At 39.7% G+C, this 23,641-nt stretch overlaps 1 protein-coding gene across 5 annotated transcripts in view; it reads left to right on the forward strand.

Annotated features, from left to right (window-relative positions):
* The window catches only part of PDE8A (phosphodiesterase 8A), a 132,373-nt gene that overhangs the window by 74,399 nt on the left and 34,333 nt on the right, over positions 1-23,641 (forward strand). For all 5 annotated transcript variants that reach the window (XM_074916714.1, XM_074916711.1, XM_074916713.1 and 2 more), the window contains exons 2-5: positions 16,839-16,895; positions 19,297-19,487; positions 20,643-20,699; positions 22,825-22,882. In XM_074916714.1, the coding sequence (XP_074772815.1) occupies positions 16,839-16,895; positions 19,297-19,487; positions 20,643-20,699; positions 22,825-22,882 (363 nt within the window). The remainder of the gene's footprint in view (positions 1-16,838; positions 16,896-19,296; positions 19,488-20,642; positions 20,700-22,824; positions 22,883-23,641) is intronic.

The following is a 23,641-nucleotide window of genomic DNA, read 5'->3' on the forward strand; positions in this document are numbered from 1 at the left end:
TTGCAGTGAAAACCTTGCACTCTGCGCAAGTTAAAATAAAAAAGTTGATCTAGTCTGTGGTGTAGACCTGCCCATGGCACAGGACTCACATCAGTCACCTTCCGATTTGGAACAAGCACTGTCTGTGCTGAGGGAGGCTCAGGAAAGAAGCAGGAAAGGAGACGGCTGCAGACAATGGGATCAGTGCCTAGGCAAAGGTAATGCTTCATCCAAACAATTGCCAGGGGCTTCTCTCTCTTTGTTTCTCCCCTGCCCTTCTTCCTCTCTGTATATTCCCTGTTCCCTCCTCTACATATTTTCAGAGGTTCATCCTGTACCTTTGTGCCCTCCCATCCGATAACAGTGGTGGGGTTCGATTCTTTTGACCTCTGCCCACCCCCCTCATCACTCCTCTGATTGCAATACTGTCCTCTTAAATTTCTCCTGTCCTCTTTTCCATTACCTTTTGCAGGTTCTACTGAAGTTTGAACCACTCCTGGTGTTACAGACAACAAAAATAACCTTCGGGGCTATATTTCCGCTGTGGCAAATTTGGACACAACTCCCAGTTGCCTGTGTGGACTGTAAGGCTGGATGGAGCACTCCATCACTGGGGAGAGGGACCAAGAGAGCACACTCTGCCACCCAACCTGCTCTACAGAGCTGGCTGGGCTTGTGCACTGAAAGCATGGTGGGCCCCAGGAGGCCTATAGAGTGTGTTCCTTATCCTCTGGTGGAAGAGACCTCTGAACAAATTGTGCCTCCAGGGTACCTCAGTACCAACCTTCTTCCTGGGGCTCTTGACAGGGCTTGAGCCAAAGGGCTTAAAATCAGAGCCTTCTGCCTCCTGCTCCTCATTAAATTTGTTCATAACTTGCCCTCATGGAGATTTATAAGTACAGGTGCAAGCTAAAACTCCTGAAAATATGTCATTCATTTTATTTCTAACAAATCCATTCCAGATGTTTGCCTCTGACTTTTGGAGTGCTGATATAATCAGCTTGAGGCTCCAGTTGCTCAGTCTTGTGTGAGATGACAGAACAGAGAGTGACATGAATGCTCTCACCATTGCCAGTGCCTTGCAGTCAAAGGGACACAGTTTTTCCAACCAGATGAGTCTGGGGTACTTGGGTCAAAAAAGCAACTGGTAGGCATGCAGTGATGGAACAGTAGTAACAAGATTAAAAAGAAAATAAAAATAATTTTGTATGGCAAATACTGGAAATAATGAAACATTTCAGGAAGAAACTATGCTGTCATGTACTGTAAAAAATAGGTCTCTATATATCAGAAGGTGTTTCTTGCTGCAGACACTGAAAACCTTCTTACATGGGAAACATTAATTTGAGTAGTGCTGCTTATAGGGAGGGACTGTAACTGAATTCTCAAAGTCAGACTTGGGAGATGCGGTGTTTTTCTTGACCATCAGAGCCAACAGATTCTTCTTACTCTAGAAGAAATAGCAAGCCAGTCAAATGGTAGTCCTGCTAATTCTATATGCCATGCAGATTAAAAAAAAAAAAAAAAAGGCTAAAAATAGAATGGAAATTGCAAAGCAAAATCATGAGTTAAACTATTAAATTGTCATAAACACTGTGAAATTCTGTCTTAAAACTCTGTCTGAAGTAGAAATGTAGTATGTGGATATGAGTAGAGACATCCATAGTTCCGTGTTTGTAGTATCAGCAGAATATTATTCCCAACATAGGCATGTTTTGCTTGTTAAAAAAAAAAATCAGTCTTAAATGCTTTAAATAGCATTAGTTTATGGATCAAACACGCCATGCTTTACTTCCCAAAGACTACATGGGTAGCAATGGCAAGGTTGTATTATTTAAGAATAAAGGAGGGACATGAAGCTGAAATATCACGCACGCTTGGTAGGCAAAGTATTTGTTAGATTTTTCTGACAAAATAATTCACAGATGATCAGCTATTCATCATTCAAGGCCAGCTGCACAGAGAAGGAAGGACACAGAGTCATGATAGATCTTAAACACAAGTGTCTTTTTTAGCTTTCATTGCTCACTGAAGTCAGAAAAGGAGGTATGCAAGGAAACAGAACCCCTGCACCAAATGCTCTAGATAATCTCTCTTCCAATAGCAAAAAATTGTCGATTGTGTCACAAAACCACTGCAGATCTTGCTTGCTTCATCTGGAAAGTATTTCTGGGTACAACCTCATATTGTGGCCTGCAAATTTTGTTGCTCTGTTTTGTGGGGAACATACTGTGAGTAATTTATGTCTAATGGAGTAGTGGTTTGATGCCACCTCTAATATTTTCCTGCTGTTTCACAGAAGGTTTGTTTTGTTGGAATACATTTGAATGTTCTTAGCAAAATTAGATTACAGAATATAACTGGATTAAATTATGCACCTCACAGTGTATTCCGAAGTCATCCAGAGTACGACACATTGGTTCAAATTAAACGGTGAAGGAAAAAAAAGTAGAACTTCAGTGTTCTGTGGTAGGTGCCTAGACTGTACATGTTAGTGGTTTGTACAGTTAGTCAAAATATATTTCTGTCCCAATGTAGTACTAAAATTGCGAAGTTCAGCATTTAGCAGCACACCATTTGTTTTGTCTTTGGAGGATAAGGGCAAAGGAGATGCAGAGAAGTCTGCTAACCACACAAATACGAATGTGGTAAGAATATTTGTCCTGGCACAAAGGAACATGCAAACACATAAAACAAGTCAAACGAAACTTCCAATGATTGATAAAAGCTTTCCTAATCAACAACACTGTTCCGTCCTGCATCTATAGTAATTACAGTTTTATGATCAAAGTTCATAGGGGAAGAAAAAGAAATTGAGTGATCTATCAGAGTGATAAAACTTTTCAAGAGTCCTATCTACATCATTCTTCAATGAGTTTATAGGCTTATTTTTATTTTTTAATTCTCCAGGTGACTGTAGCATAATTGGGACTGTTAATAAAATGAGTATGGCTTTTCATTTCTGGGAACATGTGACATTAGACTTTATACTAGAAAACTATTTATCCCTGATACATAATTTATGTGTAACATGTGCTATATTTACTGTTTCATGCAGGCTATCTTCACTATTAAACTGGTTTATAGAAAAACAGTAAAATTTTTACACAAAGCAGTAGTTTTGTTTTATTCAAGTCCTACAAATTTCCAGCTAGGTTTTGTGTCCTAGAAATCAGGCTGAACTCAAGAGTTATGCCATGAAACTACACTAAATTGGATATTTCATTAATAGAATTTTTCTGTTTGCTTTGGACATTCTTCTAGTATTTCATTGCTTGCAGGGGGAAAAGGCAAAAGAAAAAAAAAAAGAGTACAGTTGGTTTTTTACTTTTTGCTAGAGATACAGAGGAGTTTCTCTTCTGTGTGTTGCAGGCAGGTCTGAGTAGTTCTGCATCCCCACAGTTTGGTTGTGCAGATACGACGTCTGTCTTCCCTAAGGGAGGACACTGAGCTTGCAAATTAACATTTCCTGCTAAAATTTCTGGTAAAAGCTCCCTGCCAGAGCTATCAGCAGTCTGGATCACTGTCTGGGAAGAAACATTTGGTGCAGGGGAGGAAGAAGGAAATGGTGACTGTGAACTTATTAATGGTGTCGCCAGACAGGACTTTAATGTCTATTTTCTCTCGTTTGTTCTTTGGCATAAAGCTTTTACGCTCGCAGCAGAAGGCCTGGGTCCACTGCATCCTTTCTTAGAAAAAGCAGCAGAGTAAGAAAGCAAAAATGTTCAGGGGGGAAACATATTTTGGATAGTTGCAAAACAGATTAAACAAGCTTCCTTCAGATGCCAGAACTTGTATCCCAAGGGAGATTGATTTTGGATGGATGCCAGTTTTCCTTGCAACTAATCAGGGTTTGGGTTTTTTTTGCATGGGTTGACACCATTTCATTATATAATGACTAATTGGAGCCTCTTTCTTTCATAGAGCTCCTTCTAATTCATCATTTTTATCCAAGTGAAATGAGGATGTCACTGCCTGACTATGAATGATGCAGCTTGGAGCTCTGTGGCATGTGACAGAATAGCCCAGGCTCCTCACACGTACACAGCTCCAGCACTGATTGCTATCGTAGGACAATCCTGCAAGTCTCAGGTACATTAGCAGACCTTTCTAGATGAGCCAGATAGATTTAGGTGTCAATAAAATCATGCAGAAGGTGGTAGGTACCTGGTGATCGTAATATTTGAGAAGCTGTTTTACTGCACTAGTCTCAACTCTGCTCACATTTTGCGGTCCTTGCTGGTGGGAGTAGAGAACCTGCTTATTTCAGAGATCACACATGCTCTTGGTGTTCAAACAGCCCCTATGGAAGGGCCCACTGTAGGGTCTGAGGACATGTAAAAAAAACTCTGAAAAACAATTTCCTGACATCTTACCTACATCATAAGGAAGACAAATACCATTTAAAAACGGCTGTCCAGATGATGCATGAAAAGTCCACATTTGCTTGAGAAAATGCACCTTTTCACCATGTGTGCTCATGGTTTTATACAGCTGTTGTATGTCTATGCAGTTTGCAGGTGAATGCACGTGTTTACATTATAGTACCTTACATTCAGTAGTTTTGCATCTTCTTCTCTTATTCCTGCATGTTACAGATCTTTCCTTCAAGCTTTGTAACTGCAGCAAGACTTTCTGTGAAAGTGTCACTGCCATCATACAGCTGGTAAAACTATCTGGTGCAAATATCTCCAGATAATGTCTCTCTTTCCTGGAAATCTTAAGGTTAAATAGAGATAGTATATATATGAGACTATTCAACATCTATAGAGTATTATCTGCGTAATTATGGTCCTTGTACTTTATTTGAGAAATACAAACATTGTACCTGGAGAGAATATTATCTAGACAGTACCAGTGTCAATGAACTTCGCGATGGGCAGGATTTCATCTTAAGTGGATCTCGAATACCCAGCTGAAGTTGTTTCCCAGTTAACGAACATAGTGGCAGAGTTCTTCATGGGCTTTCTTGCTGATGGGTTATTAAATAGGAGCTGCCTTGTGGGAGACTGCTCTGTTGAGATGTCGGTTGCCACAGCTTTGTTCCTGTGAAACTTTACTAGGAGGTGGTAACATATTGGTCACTTGAGCATTTCTAGAGGGAAAATCATGTCTCTAATAATTTTATACCAGCAGTGTCTTACTGGCCTATCCAGCAATTCTTTTGTAAAGGAAAAGCTACTCCTAGGCAGAATGTGCAGAGATTGCTTTGTATCAAAGATAATGGTAGAGTTGATTTTTTTTTAAACAGATTTTTTCAGTTAAATAAAATGGAGGGTGCCCACCACAAATCCAGATAGAGTGAAATGCTGTTTGTGAGAGAACTAGAATGAAAAGTTGCTTTGCTGCATCAGATTCTACCTAATTATTCTGATTATAATGAAAACCCCACTTTACTGAAGACATGCAAAGTTTAGGGGGATCGGCATAACTGTAAAAAGGTTCTGCTGTACTTAAGGGGAAAAAAAGATCGATCCAATCTACAGAGCGTGTAATATTTAACGAGCCCTGTGGGCTGGCAGAAGCACTGTGTGTTACTGAACCAGGCTCAAGCAGAAAACCAGTGTCAAGTTTCAAACTACCCTGTAGGTCCTCAGAAATGAAGAGGCATCTGTATGAGAGGAAACCAGTTACTCATCCCCTCAGCCAGTGAAGTTCCTCGCAGTCAAAAGAAAGAAGGGATCCCCAGTGCTCTTAAATCCATTTGTCTGTTTTCCTCCTTATGATAAAGCCTGAAATTAACCTGTTGGATTGGTCATTAGTGTGAACAAGCAAAATTAATGCTAAACTCTAGAGTGAATAAAGGATGTACTATGAATTTCCTTGTATTTTTAAAAAAGACATCTTTAATATGCCTGCAACCTGAAGTCTTCATTTATTGGAGACCGAGTTCTCTATTTAGAAAAGCTTTGAGTGCCAAAACCCTCTCTTTTGGTTTTCTTAAATATCTGTAGATAGTTGCACTCATCCTGGTAGACCTGTATTCAATAAACAAAAATAGTGAAATGTTTATTATCAGTATTGAACGATTCTCCTTCACTATACTGGCCTCTGTCTCACTGATTTAGCATTTATTCTACCTGTGAAATTACATCTCAGAGACTGCATCTTTGCTGTCTTTTAGAGCAGATCCCAGGCAGGGTACCAGGTAGAGCGCAGGTGAGTTCGTGCTTAAGGTGGGCAGAGCACACCTTTTGGACCATACAGGAACCACTTGCCAGTGGTGTCCAGCAGGTTCACGGACACCTGAGTAAGCTGTGTGAAGGTGTTGTGTATGGCAGATGGCTGAGAGAATGGGGAAGAAGGAGAAGGAGACAGCTGCATACTGTCACCATCCAGACTCAGAGGACTAAAATCAACTGGTGCATCCAGGATATGCCCACTTATGTGAAGGCTGGAGATGTGTAAGATAAAGTAGCAATCACAGGAGCGCCTGTGCAGTTCTCAGCTGGTCAGGAGGGGTAATCTCAGTTTGCTACCTGCTCAACTGCAATCTGACAGCAGTTTGCTGCAGACCGTTTGACACTGCTTGGGAGATGTATGCTTTTATGATAATGAACGGCACCAGATAGAAAAAATGACTGAACTGTGTCAGCACAAGCAGTGGGTTATTAATGACAACAGAAGAAGCAAGTTTTTTCCATAACAAATGGAGGCTTAGAAAAAAATATTAGAGCTCTTCTAGGAAGCCTAGCAGATAACACTGACTGGTTTATGCTATTTTTGTGCCGTGTGGTCTTGCTCTGCTTGGTCTGTTTGTGGTGACTGCAGTGTTGATAGATCAAGGCATGAAAACTTTGTTTGACATAAAGAAAGTAATTGGGAATCTTCCTGATAGACTGGAACTTCCTTTTAGCCAGCCGGCTCTGTTCAAATCCAGATGGTTCAAGGAAAACTGCCATTGAAATTCATGTGTGTAAAGAAAAAAAACCTGATAATGATGGAGATCTGGTTTATCCTGATGCATCAGTAATCATCTTTAAAATAAAACTATCAAGTGTTATCCACTAGAAAGAAGAGGACTAGCTGGTAGATATGAAACAGATTAGCGCTTATTGCTAAGCTCAAGGATCTTGCAGAATCACAAGAGAGCAAGCAGTTTTAATAATATTAAACAATGGAACTACTGTGCCATATTTAAGTCTCCCAGAGTGCCGTGCAGCTCAACTGTTAAAGTGCAGGCAGCAAGAATTTCCCTCTGGGCCAGAAGAATGTAGTATTTGTATTAAAGCGTCTGCTCAAGTGGGGGGATGGAAAGTCAGCTACAGCCTGTCTGCGAAATTAATACACCTGAGGCAGCAGTAGGTGAATGAGAAGTTCCTTTTCAGTTAGACAAGTTGTTGGTAAAGCTCAAGATGGATTTATTTGTATGGGGTGATGCAAAGCTCAACATATTTAATGCTTGGGCTTCGAATTGGCTGATGACCTACAAGACTTAAAGACCAATTTCTTCTCTGTCTTCTTGGCTAGCCTTTACATCTGAGTAGAGCTTATTTCTGCCAACAGATGGGAGAGGATAGCACACTGAAACTTTTATAGCGTTGCTGGTGTATGAGGAGTTGGTTGGTCCCCAGAGCTTGGTTATAGCTCTCCTAGCCAGTGGAGTAGCCAGACTTGTGTCAGGTGAGGGGAAAAGGGGAGAGGAAATAGGTCTTTCAGCCTTCTGGGAATTGCTAGACGCGCTGTTTTTATGTGCCTGCCTTTAAAATGTTTTGTGAGATAGAGTGTGGCTGATCCTGTTTGCAAAGGAGAAAACAGAGCAGTCTCAGTGTTGCTGGGAGTACAAGGGAATAGCTGCAGAAACTCACAGAGGTGTAATATCCACACATACGTGCTGTTCAGCTGCCCACAAGGTAGCGTCTCACAAAGGCAATCACAGCCCTTAGCTGCGAGTAACCCCAGAATACCAAGGATGCCTCACTTCAGAGGACATTTGCTCTGAAGTGCAGGGTATTCTAGCTGACTCTTGAATTTTGTCAAAAACAAGTAAAACATGGAATTAGGTGGTAGTGCCTTAAATATTACCTCTTTTTTTCATCTGAAACAATTCAGTTTCTGATTGTTGCCCATTCTATTCCTGTTACCCTTAAGCTGGACTCTCCAAAAAGATAAATGCTTAAAAACTACATTTGGCTTTGAAAGGCTGAAAATATTCATACTACTTTTTTTTTTTTTTGCATTGATAAAGGCATCCATTTCTGCGACCTATGTATAGAAAACCATTATTATAGGGTTTAAAAAATTCTTCTAAAGTACAAGCCAGATCATTTAAGCTGTTGTTTTTCTCTTAGTGCAGGATATAACTACAAATGCGCTACAGCATGCCCTCACCACACAAAAATATTTGGCTACAGTTCAGTGAGCAGCCCAGGATCTGACATGGGGAGAGCTCACAGCCTTCAGACGAAGATCTGTGCATATGTGGCCTGAATTAAGAAGTCCTTGAAAAACTCTCAGTCAGAAAGCAGGGACCTTAATGAAGACCCTATTGAGCCATCTCAAATCTTTAGATGGTGAAGGTCTAGAGCATTTTAAATTCAGTGCTGGTGGGTCATAAAAGCATTTGACAAAATGATGACCATGCAGCACAGACCAGTGTTAAGAGTATTCACATCTCCAGGGTTGTTGTGGAGCATATGATTCACATTTTTTCTCTTCTAAACAGACAAATAGATGAAGTTTCAAGCCCTGTGTACTTGTGCACAGCATACAGGTCTATAAGGGATATCTGAATCAGGTAGACGCTGCAGCAAATAGAGCTTACTACATTTGAATAACTTTTGATGTGAGGACTGGTTTCCATTCAACTTTGTTCTCTTTGGACAGAAAAAGTCAGTGTGGATTAATGAGTAGATAGCTTATTTGCCTGACTTGTCAGTGATTTATTCTGTCCCTTTTTGGTGCGTGGCTCATTGAGAATGAGGACTCTTCATAGGGTGAGATTTGCACAGTCGCTTTGCTGGAATTCTATCTGCTCACCGTAGAAACTTACAATAACACTGTGGTTACAGAGTTATAATGAAAATTGTGTTTGAGTTATCAGGAACTATTGTTTTGAATTTCAGAAATCAGTGTTTTCCAGATATCAGCTATTATCAAATGGTCCCAATATGACTAGAGCCTGCTGCTGTTGGTTGGCCAGGTAGCAGAGACCCAACAGCATGCCGAGGAGGGATGCTGGGGCTCAGCACGAGGCATGCTGAGATCAGCTCTCTCCCTGGTGCCTTGATTACTTTGAATGTGAAAATGGAAACAGCAACCATTTCTTACCCCTAAAACTTTTGAGATCCGTGTAATAGTGCTGTAGGCACACTGAGTGACAATGATGTTTATTTTATCCCTTAAATACCCTATCAAGAGCTAAAAAATTCCCCCCAATTGTTAGGATGTTCTGTGTAAAATGTATGACCTTTAACAATGGCAGGGACTGCTGACTGCCTTTTTGTCCTGTTGTTGTACAACATTACCACAGTGGGCCACTTGTCTGGACCAGAGGCCACTCAGACCTTACGACATTACAAATGATAATAAAAGTCACTTTGGGACAACATCACTAATTATTCCCAACAAAACAGAATGATTCACTTCTGCTAGTGCTATGCATGCAGCTTGATAACTGAAGTTTCCTGTAGCAAATAAGGGGAGAATTTATAAATGGTAGAAAATGGGAGTTCTCAGTTGTGTCTAAAGTGTGCTAGAAGGCAGCGAACCCGATTTCACAACAGTATTACTCCAGTTTTGTTCTAATTTATCTTTACTTATTGCAGTGGAATAACACTGAAGAAATGCAGTGGGGAATTAGGCCCAGAATACAAACAAACATATATAATAATGGTTGGCATGTGTGTGGCAAGCTGAACACATAGCTAAAAATCATCAGGGCTCTCCTCAGGCTCAGGAGAGACCCGGTGAAACTGGGATAGCCACAGTGTTCAGCCCTGGTTCTTGGCACCCCAGCAAAGCAGTCCAGTCCCAGCTGGGTGTAGCTTTCTCAGGACCTGGGTTAACACGAAACTTGCCTCCAGACTGAGCAGTGGAAGAGGGTATGGATTTTAGGAGCAATAAAGGTGTTGTCAGGAATAAGGGAGTGGGTCTCGTGGCTGACAGGCCCGGCAGCTTGATTTGAGAGCTCTGGCAACTCATTATGCTTAATAAAGCTTTCCTTCTCACAAAAACTGCAAGCTGTCCAAATTCTGTGTTGCTAATAAAGTGAATCAGAGGCCAGAGTTTGACTCTCAACAGCTCATTTAAGTGTAAATCTGGTTCACAACTGGTACTAAAGCTTAAGAAAGGGATTAAGAAAGCAGAGGGTATGTTACCCCATCGTTTACACTGTCTGTGATATTGTTACATGGCAGCATCGCAGATAATTCATCTAGGAATCAATTTAAAACAGAAAATAGATAAAAGGAAAAAGATACCGAAACCTCAGGTGATCTTCAGACCTTACAAGGTAGATCTAAACCGATATTGTTGTGTTGACAGAGATGCATCAGTGGGAACCTGATTTAGATTAATGTAAATGCTAGATTTTATCAAAGTAAATTGCACTGAGTCAGAATGCTACATTATGTAAATTACTGAGTCTGTGACATTTGTCTACATCTTTTATGAATCAGAAATAGGAAGAAATATTAAGGGCTGGAATTAACAGGCTTCATCTAGGTTGAACAGCAGCTTTGGTAAATTTTAATTGCCTTTCAGAACTCTTGTCTTTGTATTGCAACAAAGAATAAACTGACTGCATACGGCTTGGGGTTTTTGGGAGCCAGGCTTACCTTTGTCCTTGAATCTGTTGAGCTAAAGCAGAAACCTTGGACACTTTGTTCCCTCTTATGCTTTATTCAAACTGTTGTGGCCTCCAGACAACAAAAGAAGTAGCTGCATGGGGCCAGACTCCCACTTCATTTACGCTGAAGTAAATCCAGCATATTCTCTTTGTATTTGGTGGAATTACTCTGAATTTTCACTGTTGCTAACCGGGTCGGAATTCAGCCCATGGAGTATAATTCATTTTATGCTCTGAACAGTTGTGTGTGATAGGAAGATGTGCTCAGTGAGTATTTTATGTAATTTGCACCAATGTTAAGTTTGTAACAAAACAGTGCTGTCAAGGTCTGCAAGGAAGATGTGAACGATGATGTTAAGTGTTAATCAGAAAGTGGATGGAAAATAGGAAGCCAGGTCTTAAATTCTCTCCCTAGGGAGATTTCACTGAGAAAGAAATAGGTAAATAACCATGGATTGGATTAGTATTCTTATATTTCAGGAAGTGATAAAGATAGTTGTAAACAAAGAAAAATCTGAACAGTGAAAACCTATAGCAGATCCTGAGCATGGAGACTTTCTTAGCCAGATATATTAGCCACAACAAGTCGCAAAGCCCCCCTCTGTTCAGATAGAGGCACCATGCTGGTATGACCTGGGTGGACTAGCTTAGTTTAGACTGAGCGGGTTATTTCCTAGCTTTCAGCATCCAAGAGGATTTGGCTAAGGTTTCTGAGAAAGGGTGTTGTCATATAGAATTTAAATTTCTGACATTAATAGATCCTGAATGAGTTAAAGTTTAAGGTGTGGTATAAATCTATGAGTTCATGTGAGGTTTCGTTTTTTGGGATGATAAATCTATGCTTAAAAATGAGGTTAAGAAAAAGGGTATTTTTTCCTTTATAAAATTCATCCTTTTGTTTTTCTTAGAATTATCAAAATTCAGTTTATGTTAACAGTCCTGTAGCTCCTAGCATATCTTGATGATCAAGACTGTCAAATCTTGCTGTGATGAGTCACCTCATGCTGATTTATAACATGTACTTAGTGTATGTAGAAAACTTAAGTATATATTTTAAAATTAGATAAAATGCTTTTTTGTGATGTCTTAAAATATTGATCTGAGTAAAGTGATGAATTTTGCTGGCTGTAGTCCATTAGGACCGGTGATAGTCATGTCTAAATCACTGTAGTTATCTGTGTCATATAATGAGTCAGAGCCTTGAGGCTGAAGTCTTAATTCAAAGAGGCAGATATTTAGTGTTCATCTACCAACAGAAATTATCTTCTCATTGTCACCTTTCTAAACATGGATGCTGGGACATAACAGCAGCAGTTTCCATCTGCAATCCATTCAGCAAAAGTTTATGTCACTTCTTTGTTCAAGTCAGTTGCAGGAAAAATAAGCTGTCATATCTCCTCCTGCAAACTCTACCCTGGAAACGGTGAGATGAGCAGCAGGAGCAGAAATACTGCCAGCTGACCTTTCAGGAGGGATACTAGGAAGAGGCCAGGGCTGTGCATGGAGATGACATGCCCAGATGAAGAGTCATTCCTGTCATTTTCACAGCCCCATCTGCGGCAGAAAGGAAGCAATGGAACACTGTGGGTTGTGGAGGAGGATTTCAGGCTCTCCAGGACACCAGCAGCTCCTGGTTCAGCCCTTCTTGTGAGTGTGTGGTGGTGCAGCAGCCCGCGGGCTGGCTCTGACAAGGGTTATCTTGGGCTGTGCAGGGCTCTGCTTCAAAACATCCCACAAAAGCTTCATAAAAGAAGTGACTTAAGAAAATCAGCCTCTGGAAGGAATGTGTTTGCCCCTCCATAGCAGGAGTATTGCATGGGAGTTAATAGCCAAAGGATTTTTTGGGGGCTGAGTCTGCCCTTTTAGGAGGTTTGCTCTCCTCTCCAATTGGTAATGGTAAGAGAGGCATTTTGGAGAAAGCCAAGATACGAGACCTCTAGCAAATAGGAGACCTGTGGGCTGCTTTGATGTGTCCCACACACAAACCAGACAGTTTATCATCATAAGGAGCATGTAGATCAAGGCGGCTTTATTTCCACTCTTGATTCCTTTCTACATTTATTCATCAAGCAAGTTCATTTAAAGTTTTTCTAGCTCTAGGAAGTAAAAAAACCCAACCCAGCAACTGTGCATACACCATTCCTGTAGATTCTGTTCTGCTAAAATGTGAAGAATGACTCATAGTGAGAAGTACTTTACCAGGTTATATCAGGTCAACATTGAGTTTGCTGTACTTTAATCACATCAGTCACAGTTGTTTGGGTCTGTCTTTTTAAAGCCCATTTCAGTTGTTTTTATTTACCAAACATTCACTTTTCTCTGGACATTGGAAAAATGAAGTATTGTTATCAGCAATTTCAGTGTTTGCAAATTAGCTGCTACAACATGCAGATAATTTCTAGCGAGTGTTAAGCTAGACATATGACATATGATAGCATATGACAGCTATCCTATGTGTGGCTAATGTCATTGCCTGGGACGGATCTCACTTTGTGCCAGGACCAGGCCTGGTTTGACAGGACAGAAAGTACTGTGTTCAAATAAGAATTTGGGGGAAAATAAGTGATACCAGCAGTAGTTCAGCGGGTCAGAGAATGTAAAATGGCTGCGATTGCTGTGTGTAAGTGTTTAAAGTAGCCTGGAGTTGATTATCTGCTCTGTCTCTAAGCAGAGAGTGTAAACACTTGATGCTGCAGTTAACTGAGCTGCTGTCTGCAATTAAAGCTAACTAGTAGTTGCTGACCCGCAGCCTGCTATTACAGGCATCTCTTGCTCCCCAGACCTGGAGGAACTGAGCTGCAGCTATTGTGGAAGTTGCACTGGCACAGATGAGCCAAAAAGATTTGCGTTTTCAAAAGCCTGTGAATTAGTTACCGTTTCAAACTATTCTATCATTAAATGTCTTTGAGACCCAGAGCCTTGGGGCCAGCCTGTGCCCTTGGGATGGTCTAAGTATGGGGGTGCAAGGAGAGCAGGCTGTGCTGTCAGAAATCTGCAGCAGGATCCCTCCCTACCATTGATTTGGTCCCTGGCTCCAAGTTACAGGCTGGCCACTAAGGTTGTTTGGCCAAGGAAGGATTTTCAAAAGACTTGCATTTGTAGTCAGGGTGCTCAGAGTGTTCTGGGCTTAGATTTTGCCACAGTCACATATGCTGTATTTAGCTGGAAGGTTTGAATCAGCTGGTCTCTGGCAAGCGACCCAGCTCTATCACAATCGGTTCCAGGAACCTACAACTAGTTCTACCTCTGTCTTCTCATACACTTTCTGACAAGTCTGTGCCTGCTGGAAGGCTGTCACATGCATAAATCATGTCTGTCAATCTGAAAATGTACTTGGGTTTTTGTTTTTCAAGTAGGAAAGAAACTTCAAGGAAGAAGTAGCAAAAGATGTGAGTGAATGAAGATGTGTTTGTGCAGTTACTATACCTGTGAGCTTTGGCTGGGTTTGGTTTTGTTACAAGCTTGCAGCATTAGAGGTATTTTTAAAGCTCATTTAGGTCACCTATAGTTGAGAGTTTCTGCTAATCCTTGCTGAAGCCTTGATTTTTGACACAGTATTTAATCGGCGTGTTACTTCTCAGTGCTACTAGCAGCACACAAAAAGTTGAAATGATTAATCAAGTTATTTGAACAGATTTCAACAGGATTAAGAATTAACTGGAGTTCACCAAAATTTTCCAGCTGAGATGCAGACTGGGGTTTTTCTTCTACTCAGAACAGCAAGTTAACATGTAACAAGACAGTTTTTCTCATTTGGGCACTGCTTGTAGCTTAAGCTTCAATGGTGCATAGACAGGTATTTGCAGTGTAGAAATGGCCACAGGTTTCTGGCAGAAAAGTGTTTTTCAGGCTCAGTCCTTTAAATATCTTGATGACTATTCACAACCTTTTTAAGAGAAAGAGGTAATAAAAGAGAATAAAAGAGAAAAGCAATAACTGGCAATACTGGGTTTATCTCATTTGTTGAGATTCCCCTTGGACTGGGACTGATAGTCCAAGGGTACGCTGGCCTTCTGAAAGATGGGGTTTTATAGACGCCCAAATGCCAGTGAAGTTCAGCTCTGGATCTGAACCTCCCAGCTCAGGCCCATCTCTTGGTGAAACGGAAAACACTTGCTGCTTTATGCTGGCAGCTGGAGCGTACAAACTAAACGTCTCAAAATTTAATTTGAAGTGTGGTTATGGTCAAGAGAAGTGGCTGTAAAAAGGCATCTCTTTCTTGATAGATACTCCCCTTCTGTGTCCTTCAGGCGTTTCTGCTGATGTTACTGATTCAGAACAAGTAGTTACTATTGTCAGTGCTGCAAAACCAGTAACACCGGTGCAAAGAGCTGGATTCCCTCCTGCTGTGGGCATTATCAGCAAAAGTATGCTATTTTCTAGTGCACATTTTGAGTAATTGGATGATGGGCCACAAGGGAGAATAAACCAGCTGGATTTTTCGAACCGAAGAGAGATTTTTGGTCTCAAAATCAGAAAAAAATTGCCTGAAGAGTATTTGAACTAAGCTGGTCTGATGAGAATGACTGAGAGTAAATCCAAAACCCCTCTACGTCATTTTAACATCAGCTTTAGAGGCCTTCTTAAATAACGCAGGCAAACACAAATTCCAGTCTTGTTTTTGCAGGTACTGTGTTGCCATTTTTCCTTGACTCATGTTTCTTGCTTATTTAATGTTGCAGTGCTGATTTTCATGTTGCTAAATAAATAGAATCGCACATGAGAAACTCTGAGGGCTGAGCAATGGAGCAGTAAGGTCGTAGAAAGAATGGAGCATGTGATTCTAAAAAGATTTTTCTGTAGGACATGTTGATGATTCTTTAAAATTATTTATTGGAAAAATTCTAGCCTGCAAAGCAATAAATCTGGTCTTCAAGTGTGGTTTTGCTTTGAAAAACAACAATGTAAAAATGCTACCTTTGTGCTCAACAGATCTTTTCTTTGTACATATGAATCCGGAGATGTCTTCCATTTACTGCATTGCCAAAAGTAATTTTCTTCTGCTTTTTTACTGCAGTTACCTTTGAAGAGTCTGTGTAACTATGGACCATTGGTTGGACTCTGTTTCTCATTTTGAATTGGGAGCATTGTTATTCCTGCTTTTTAGTTTTCATTTCTGAGACAAGAGGTGAAAAATATTTAAGCACCTGAAAGTGCAGATATTTGCCTCATGGGAATTCCCAGAGAACCTAACCTGTGTAATCCTGTTAAAGTCTCCCTCTGTATTTATGTGTTGAACTACTTTAGAAAGTCCATCCCATACCAGCTGAAGAGTCATTCATGTTCAAGCCTGATTAATGATTAATTGTATCAAAGAGAAACAGTTGTGATAAACAGCACTTCTGGTCATTGACCTCTATTCCTTGAAGTGACACATGAGAAGGAAGGATCCCAGCTCAGTTTGTACATCCTAAGCTAAACGGTTTACCTGTGCTAGTTGAACAGAATCTAATGTGGGAATCACTGGCATGTGGAAAGCATGATATATGGGTTGCATTTTTGCAGGGTTTTTCAAAGCAAAGTTGCATGCTGAGTCCATGGATCGTCAAGTACAAATATCTTGAATTCTGAAACCTTCCCTGGAGGGGCTGGATGGGAAGGAGGGAATGCAGCAAAAAGCTCTTGGGGAAAGGAAGTTAGTGTGTTTTTGTAGCAGTCTTGGGCACCTGTTACATGTGAAATTCTATGAGCAGTGTTACGTATTTTTGTCTTTTTACTGGAGATTTAATGCTTTTTACTTTAAAAAAAAGCAATTTTTAAACACTTCCACGGTTTGCAGAATGGCTGGAGTGATACAGAGGGTACGGAAAAATAGCAATCTGTCTGCCAAACTTTCATGACTAATCCATTACTTTATGTTTAACATAATAATAAAAAAATGATTTGAAGAATATCTTGTTGATTTCTAACTGTGTTAATGCAGCTTAGCATTAAATTTACAAAAGCAGAATAATGATAGCAACGTAACTGTAAGACAGTGGTAAATAAGAAATGTCTTCTCTAACAGACCTAATTTTTCTTCTTCCCTAGGTGTATATGTATTAATAAGATCCCTTCTTATTTCTTCTAGGCACCAGTAACAGATGTGCAGTTTGGCCCTATGAGACTGCATCAAAATCAGCTTCAGGTAGTACAACAGCTCAAACTGAAGTCTTAATTTCTAAAACATCACAGTTGATAGCTTCAAATTTCTGACTAGATTTTCTTGGGTATAGAGATCTTCACATAGCATTTTTGTCAAGTGATAACGTGCACCTACAGATTTTTATCATGACGTTCTATGTGATATCCTAAAAATCCGGCCTAACTCTTTTCTCCAACCATCTCTCAGCTCATGAAAATAGAGCTATCTGTAGTTCTTTTTGCTATTGGTTATCTTGTAATCAGTTTAGTGTGTGTCTTGGTTTGTATTATACTGGTAGTCAATTCTTGATCAAAATCTTGTCAAAATGATACTAAGCCAAATGTCCTGTCAAGGTCTGTTACAGCAGCATTATCACTAGAATCAACGAAACTTGCAATATCATCTCAAAAGATGTGAAGTGATCTTGGCAAAGTATGTTTTTTTGTTATTCATTGTTGACTGGCATTAATTCATCCTCTTTTATCTCTTTATTAATAAAAGTTGTATGTCAGTTGTCCCCTTATTTTATCTGGGATGGGTGTGAGGTTTGCAGATGTGTGACTCCTTTGGACTTCCTCTGAAAAGTCTCCTGTATCCCAAGGCATACTGAACCATTAATAATCCAAGATGTTCCTCAGTCAGTAATTACAAAACTCCTGAGTGAAAGTAATTTGGACCTGATAATTTGAAAATTTCTGTCTTCAAGAACTGCAGTTCAACATTTTCCTGACCTGTCAGACAGTAACATTATCAAACATCAGATCTTAGGACAGTCTCATGCAGCTGTATAAATCAGAACATTCCTTGAATATTTCTGCCTCCTTTATTGTTATTAATTATTGTATCACTTCTACCAATTTATCCTGGTAATATAGCTAGCAGGTATGAGGGAAGGAGAAGTTAGACAACATCAATTTGTGCCAGAGTCAATCATGCAACTCACATCTGCTGATTTGCTGTGCTGTTGCTGAAAACCATTCTTCCACTCTTTAAAGTGTTTATAAATTAACTTCACTAAATATAGCTCAAACTATGACATGATTTGCAAACAGTTTTGCAGGTTGCTATAAAAGGAATCTGAACTAAATGAGTACAAAGTCCTTTATTCTTACAAAAATATGCACTACATGGAAACGTTGAGATTTACTGGTAGACATTCCACCAGCCTGGTCCGAAGTGTAACCAGCACAGGAATTCCTAAAATCACCCAGAAGATAAACGGCAGTGGGATGTGGTGTGAGTTACACATGCTCCACATTATTGTCTGACCAAAGTATATATCTAAGTGTGTTTTGATTAAATTACTGCAAGATTGGTGTCTTGGGACAGTAGACTGAATTCTGGTTTGGTTATCCATCTTTCCCAGAAGGCTGCATATACTGAGTCATCCACAAAACCAACACTAATACAGATCTATAGTCTGTCGTTCTGTGTATTCTTTCAGGCAAAAGAAGTTTTCTTATACAAAATATTATCCTGATGCAAGCTGTCACATCAGTGAGAGTCTTTCTTAGCAGACTTTATCTTCTGTACCATATTCAATCCTAAAATTTGAAATACATTTTAGGAGGAATTGGGCCTTATCATACTTCGAGTATATAGGCATAGTATTGATTTTTAAAAGGCTCAGAGAGATTAATATTATTCACAGCTACACAGCAGGTTAGGGCAGAGCAAATACGGCTTATAGATGTGAATTCCAGTTCTGGATTTCAGCCATGGTAACCTCCTTCTGTGCTAAAAATCCCATGGCATGCTTTGCACAGGAGTCACATGGGGTCATACTCCATATACAGAGGTACTGCTTATGCTTTCAGTCTTGCTTGAGTTGAGCTTGACCAACCTGTCTGTAGTTTCCAGAAATTCTGCAGAGTGGGCTGCCTCCAGTACTTTGGGGAACTAGAACGAGATGTAAAGGAAAGCACATTTTTCATCGTGCCGTTGAAGCACTGTTAAATATTAATTCCCACAAAGTGAACCATGGCATTTTTTTTTTTTTTCCTGGAATATGATCCTGGCAAGAAAAATAAAACCCAAGAAAATGGTTTTATGTCAGACAATTTCAGTGAAGAAAAGTAGACTCGGTGTTATTTTGTGCACAGTGTCTGAAATGTAGGTATCTAGGCTCAACTGATTGCCTAAGCTGTCTTTGTAGAGAGCTGCTTCCCAAACTTGTTCATCCTGTATGGATATAAATGGCTCTGGCAGACTGTTTTACCACTTGAAACACCTCTGTATGCAGACAATTAGAAAAAGCAATAGTCTGTAGAAAGCAATTCTGTTAAACGCAAGATTAAGCCTTAGAAGTGACTTTAAAAGACATGTTAAGAACAGGCAAAAGTCACAGAATCTACTGTATATGTAAGACTTATCTGTAATGATTCACTGTCTGCCTTTAACCCAGGTACTTTTAGTGTTTGCCAAAGAAGATAACCAGAGTAACGGGTTCTGCTGGGCATGTGAGAAAGCTGGATTTCGATGTAATATTGCCAGGACACCTGAGTCTGCATTAGAATGTTTTCTTGATAAACACCATGACATTATCATTATTGACCATAGACATTCCAGATACTTCGATGCAGAAGCATTATGCAGGTAAGCACCATTTCATTGTAATTAATGCTTAACTATGTAGTTAACACATCATCAAAGTTTTTTGCTTTTATAAAATCTATCATACGTTGGTATTTTTAGACAGATGTCCGCTGGCAGCATCAAATAATGTTACCTCAGTGCTTTACATCTGATAGCTGCAGCATTTTTGTTTGTGTGCTAGGATATCTGAAGCTTGATCTGGCTTGGAGCCACAGCGTACAAATTTCTTGTCGTAGAACTGGGTGGGGTTTTTTTTCAAATACTTGGTTTCTTGTTTGTACATTAAATTAACTGCAAAGATTGCATGTGCCTCTAAGCAATTTGGTGAATACATTCACTTCATTAGTGCTCTGAATTTTTTGAAATGTCACTTGCTGTTGAGTAACTCCAGATGCAAATAGGCGGTGTTTTGTGTGCACATTTCCATACCTACAACATTTGAGAATCTGTTATGAAGAGCAAAGTTGCAAACCGATTCCAAAAATACTTTCACCAACTGCTGTAAAGTATGAAGAAAGGGGAAAAGGATTTGCCTTTCTGAGTCTCTCCACAGAGACTTGACAGGCAGCGCTGCCTTGCTTCAGTGACTTTCCAGTGAAATACCCCATGGGAATGTGTCTAGACTAAATAACAGCCTGTGGGGTGGGGGTGGCAGGGTCAGATCATGTACCCTGGGTGAGTGTGGTGGGTTCAGCGTACTGGGACAAAGGCTCTTCTCCTTACTAAACTGAAGTAAGCAGATAAAATCTTTGTCAGGCAAAGACTAGATACCAGCACCGTTCCCCTTGTTACATTTTTACCATTCTGTCACAGAATAAATTAAAATGCTGCTTAAATGAGTGAGGCCAAGTCCTTCAAACAAGTCCATTACATGTTGTTTCGGAGAGGAGAATTTTTACTAATTCCCCACTGAGAGTATTTGAGGTTTAGGTTTATCTACATTCTCTGTGTCTTTTTTTCATGGAGTCTCAGACACTGATAAATTTATTCTCCTTTCCTAGTGGTCCAGCAGGCTCGGGATTTGATTTTTGTTTTGTTGTTAAACCCTTTAAAGGAGACATTTAAAGAAAAGTACCGTGTGAAGAGTCTGTAAAGTTATGTTTTCTGAAATGTGAGCTTAAAAAAATGTTGAATGACCTTGCTTTTTGTTTAAAGGTCTATCAGAACAACGAAACCCTCAGAAAACACAGTCATTATTGGTGTAGTACGAAGGTAAATACTAATATCTATACTTTCATGTGATCAACAAAACATAAATCTTAGCATTCTAAAAGTAAATGCTACATTTAAAAACTTGAATTAGAACGTCTTACTGTGCTAGTGATAATGTGTTATACCATGTAGAGTTTTCACCATCCTTGACCACAGGACTAGGGTAGGATTTTTGAATTCTAGATTTTACCATAGAGGTCTCACTTTGGATTTTTTTGGTTTGGTTTGGTTTTTCCCCTCTGATGATCACTGGGGGCTTTAGGAGTATGTTTCAAATAACGTCTGCAACATCATGTACAGAACTGTGGAACTGCCTCATAGATCTGTATTTTGGTATTAATAAAAATAGCACTTTGAACCTTTCTTGATATGTCTTGCAGTCTGATTAATCTCAGCACAAACAGGAGGTCTGTTGAGTTACAAAAAAAGATATAGAACAGTTTGATCAGTTTAAAGTATCATCTGACCACAGAAGTTTTTAAAATAAAATATACTGTGTTATGACATCTCAGTAAAGCAGTGCATATGCTTTTTTCCTCCTCCTCCTCCCTCTGAAAACATTACTTATATATAATAAAATAATGTAAAATTAACAAAAATGCCAATATATTTATTCTGAAATTAAATAAATGGAAGATAATTTTCTCAAAGTACAATTTTGGGAATATCCATTTCTCAGAAAACATTTATTCTGAAAACCATTTCTGAGGTGTTGAAATTTCCCATTAAAAATCCTGGTTTCCACCACCATCTCTAGTGAGCAAAAGACCCTAATTAAACATTTCGAGGGATTCTATTGTGAATAACATCTTTGATGTTTTTATGCCAGGAAGTCTTCTGACTGTGGTAACCATTGCTTCTACCCTCAAAATTGTCTCTCATCAAACTAATACAAAAGAAAAGAGGGAAAAAAAGGAGTAAAAGAGCAAACAGTAACTCAGGAGCTTCTTCATGTACATCAGAGAGAAAAACACCTGTGGTGTTGTGAGCCAGCAGTTCCTCTCAAAAGTGAGGAGAGCTTGGAAGCTGGGCTTGCTGACTCACAATTAGGAAGTTGCTCAAAAGGGGGTTTTCCCTGTAATTCAGTTTTGTCTTTTCAAAATGTTCGGGTTGTGTGTTGGGACGAGATAATAGCCCCCTGCAGTGACAATATCACAGAAGCTTGAGTTCTCAAACTTTTCAGATATGTCTAGTATCCCTGGCTTCTGGAAACTTCAGAAGTGAGTTTGCCTTCCACAGGGACTGAGTTGACTGTGTCAAGTTCCCATGTGTGAAACACAAGCATTCTCGAGTTGCCATTTAGGATTTCACAGACAGAGAACTTTCACACATTTCCTTTCGTGCTGGAAGAAATGTATTTGTGAAAAAGTCTGACATTTAGCCAATAGCATATGGAGGGTCTTCTTCATTTTCCTGCAGTTCAGTTTGTTGATTTGGTTCTTGGGTTTTTTTCCTTGCTGAATGCCTGTCCTCTTTCTTTGTGCTTCTGGGAGGCAGCATTACCAGATAGATGGCTTGAGGAATGGGGAGATTTTTCTGACAGCTACCCTTCTCTCTCTGCTTAATCTTGGGCAAGCCTTGTACTTTGGTAGGCATCGTTCTCTTCATGCATAACAAACAAGTGCACAATAAACAAAAATAAGAGGTGCCATAAGATTCAAAATTTCAGTCATAAATAAAAGCTATTGTGCCATCTGCTAAACTTGACCAGCTTTCATCTGCTCATTTACAGAAACTTAACATAATGGCCTTTCTTCCAGATTCCAGCCATGTAGACTTCCAAGTTCATCTTTGACTAGAGACAGCATAAACGACAAAGAATCCAGTACTGAAAAAGAAGGAATAATCCAATAATCTGGCGAATGTATTTGTTTTCTTGAAACATTTGGGGTTTTGTGATGTAAGCAGCTCATTACCTGCAAAAAGGAAAAGAACATTTTGGCTTATCTGTGCCACAGATGAAAGCTTATAAAAACGCAAGAAAAATGTTTTATTCATCCTGTAAGGATCTAGCCATATTAGCCTTTAGTGTGACATCTGGGGTACAGGTATATCAATGCCTTGTGAAATTGGGTCTCAGTTGATTACAGAAATAATCTCTGACTTTATCATCCTTCTTTAAAAGACATGCTGATCGTGAAGAGTCATCAATATTGCCCCTGATCTCTGCTGGCTTCACAAGGGTATGTGTGTTTTCTACTCTAGTAGGTTGCTCTGACATTCCAAAATTGTCATGCAAGAAACTATCCAGAAGTTTGGCTGTCAGTGACTGTGTCAGTAATGCAACCTGTAAATCTTGTTCATGCTGCTCGTTCTTCTGTGTATATATCCCAATTCTGAACGGCCGTACGCCAGTAGAATTAGAATAATGCTGACTAAGTAAATGGACATTCTCAGGAATACAAGAAGTGGTGCTGAGACTTTTCAACTTTATGCATTTATTTCAGAGTAAGTACATGATGCTCTGTTTGAAAGGTTGGCTTTGGCAAAATTGACTCTAGTGACTATAGCAGAGCCAGAGAGCAGCTTGCAATGAGCAACAGAATGTGCTGTGGGAAATCTTTTCTATCAAATGCCAATTCACACCTGTAAACAGGCTTCAGACACTGTCAAGTGCTATTATCTATTGTTTGGAGGCACCTGGAAAGTATTACATTGGCTCTGTTCCTTGGCAACTCTTCCAATTAAGCAGGAAGGGGGCTTATTAGTGCGTCAGTGGAGTGGATTCTTCATTTTATTTATCTGACAATGGAACGAAAATGTGCATGATTTATAATGTGATTCAGAGTATTTGTTTGTGCCCTCACCAGATTTTTTGCTATCCCGTCACAATCTATTTGCACCTATTTTCTTATTTGTATTAAGGTCCTAATAAAGGAAATGCTAGCCTGAAAATAACTGTACTTTTGTGTACAGAGTCATTTCAGTGGGCACATAAGCAA

The sequence above is a fragment of the Athene noctua genome, chromosome 13, assembly GCF_965140245.1.
Source record: "Athene noctua chromosome 13, bAthNoc1.hap1.1, whole genome shotgun sequence".
Classification (NCBI taxonomy): Eukaryota; Metazoa; Chordata; class Aves; order Strigiformes; family Strigidae; genus Athene; species Athene noctua.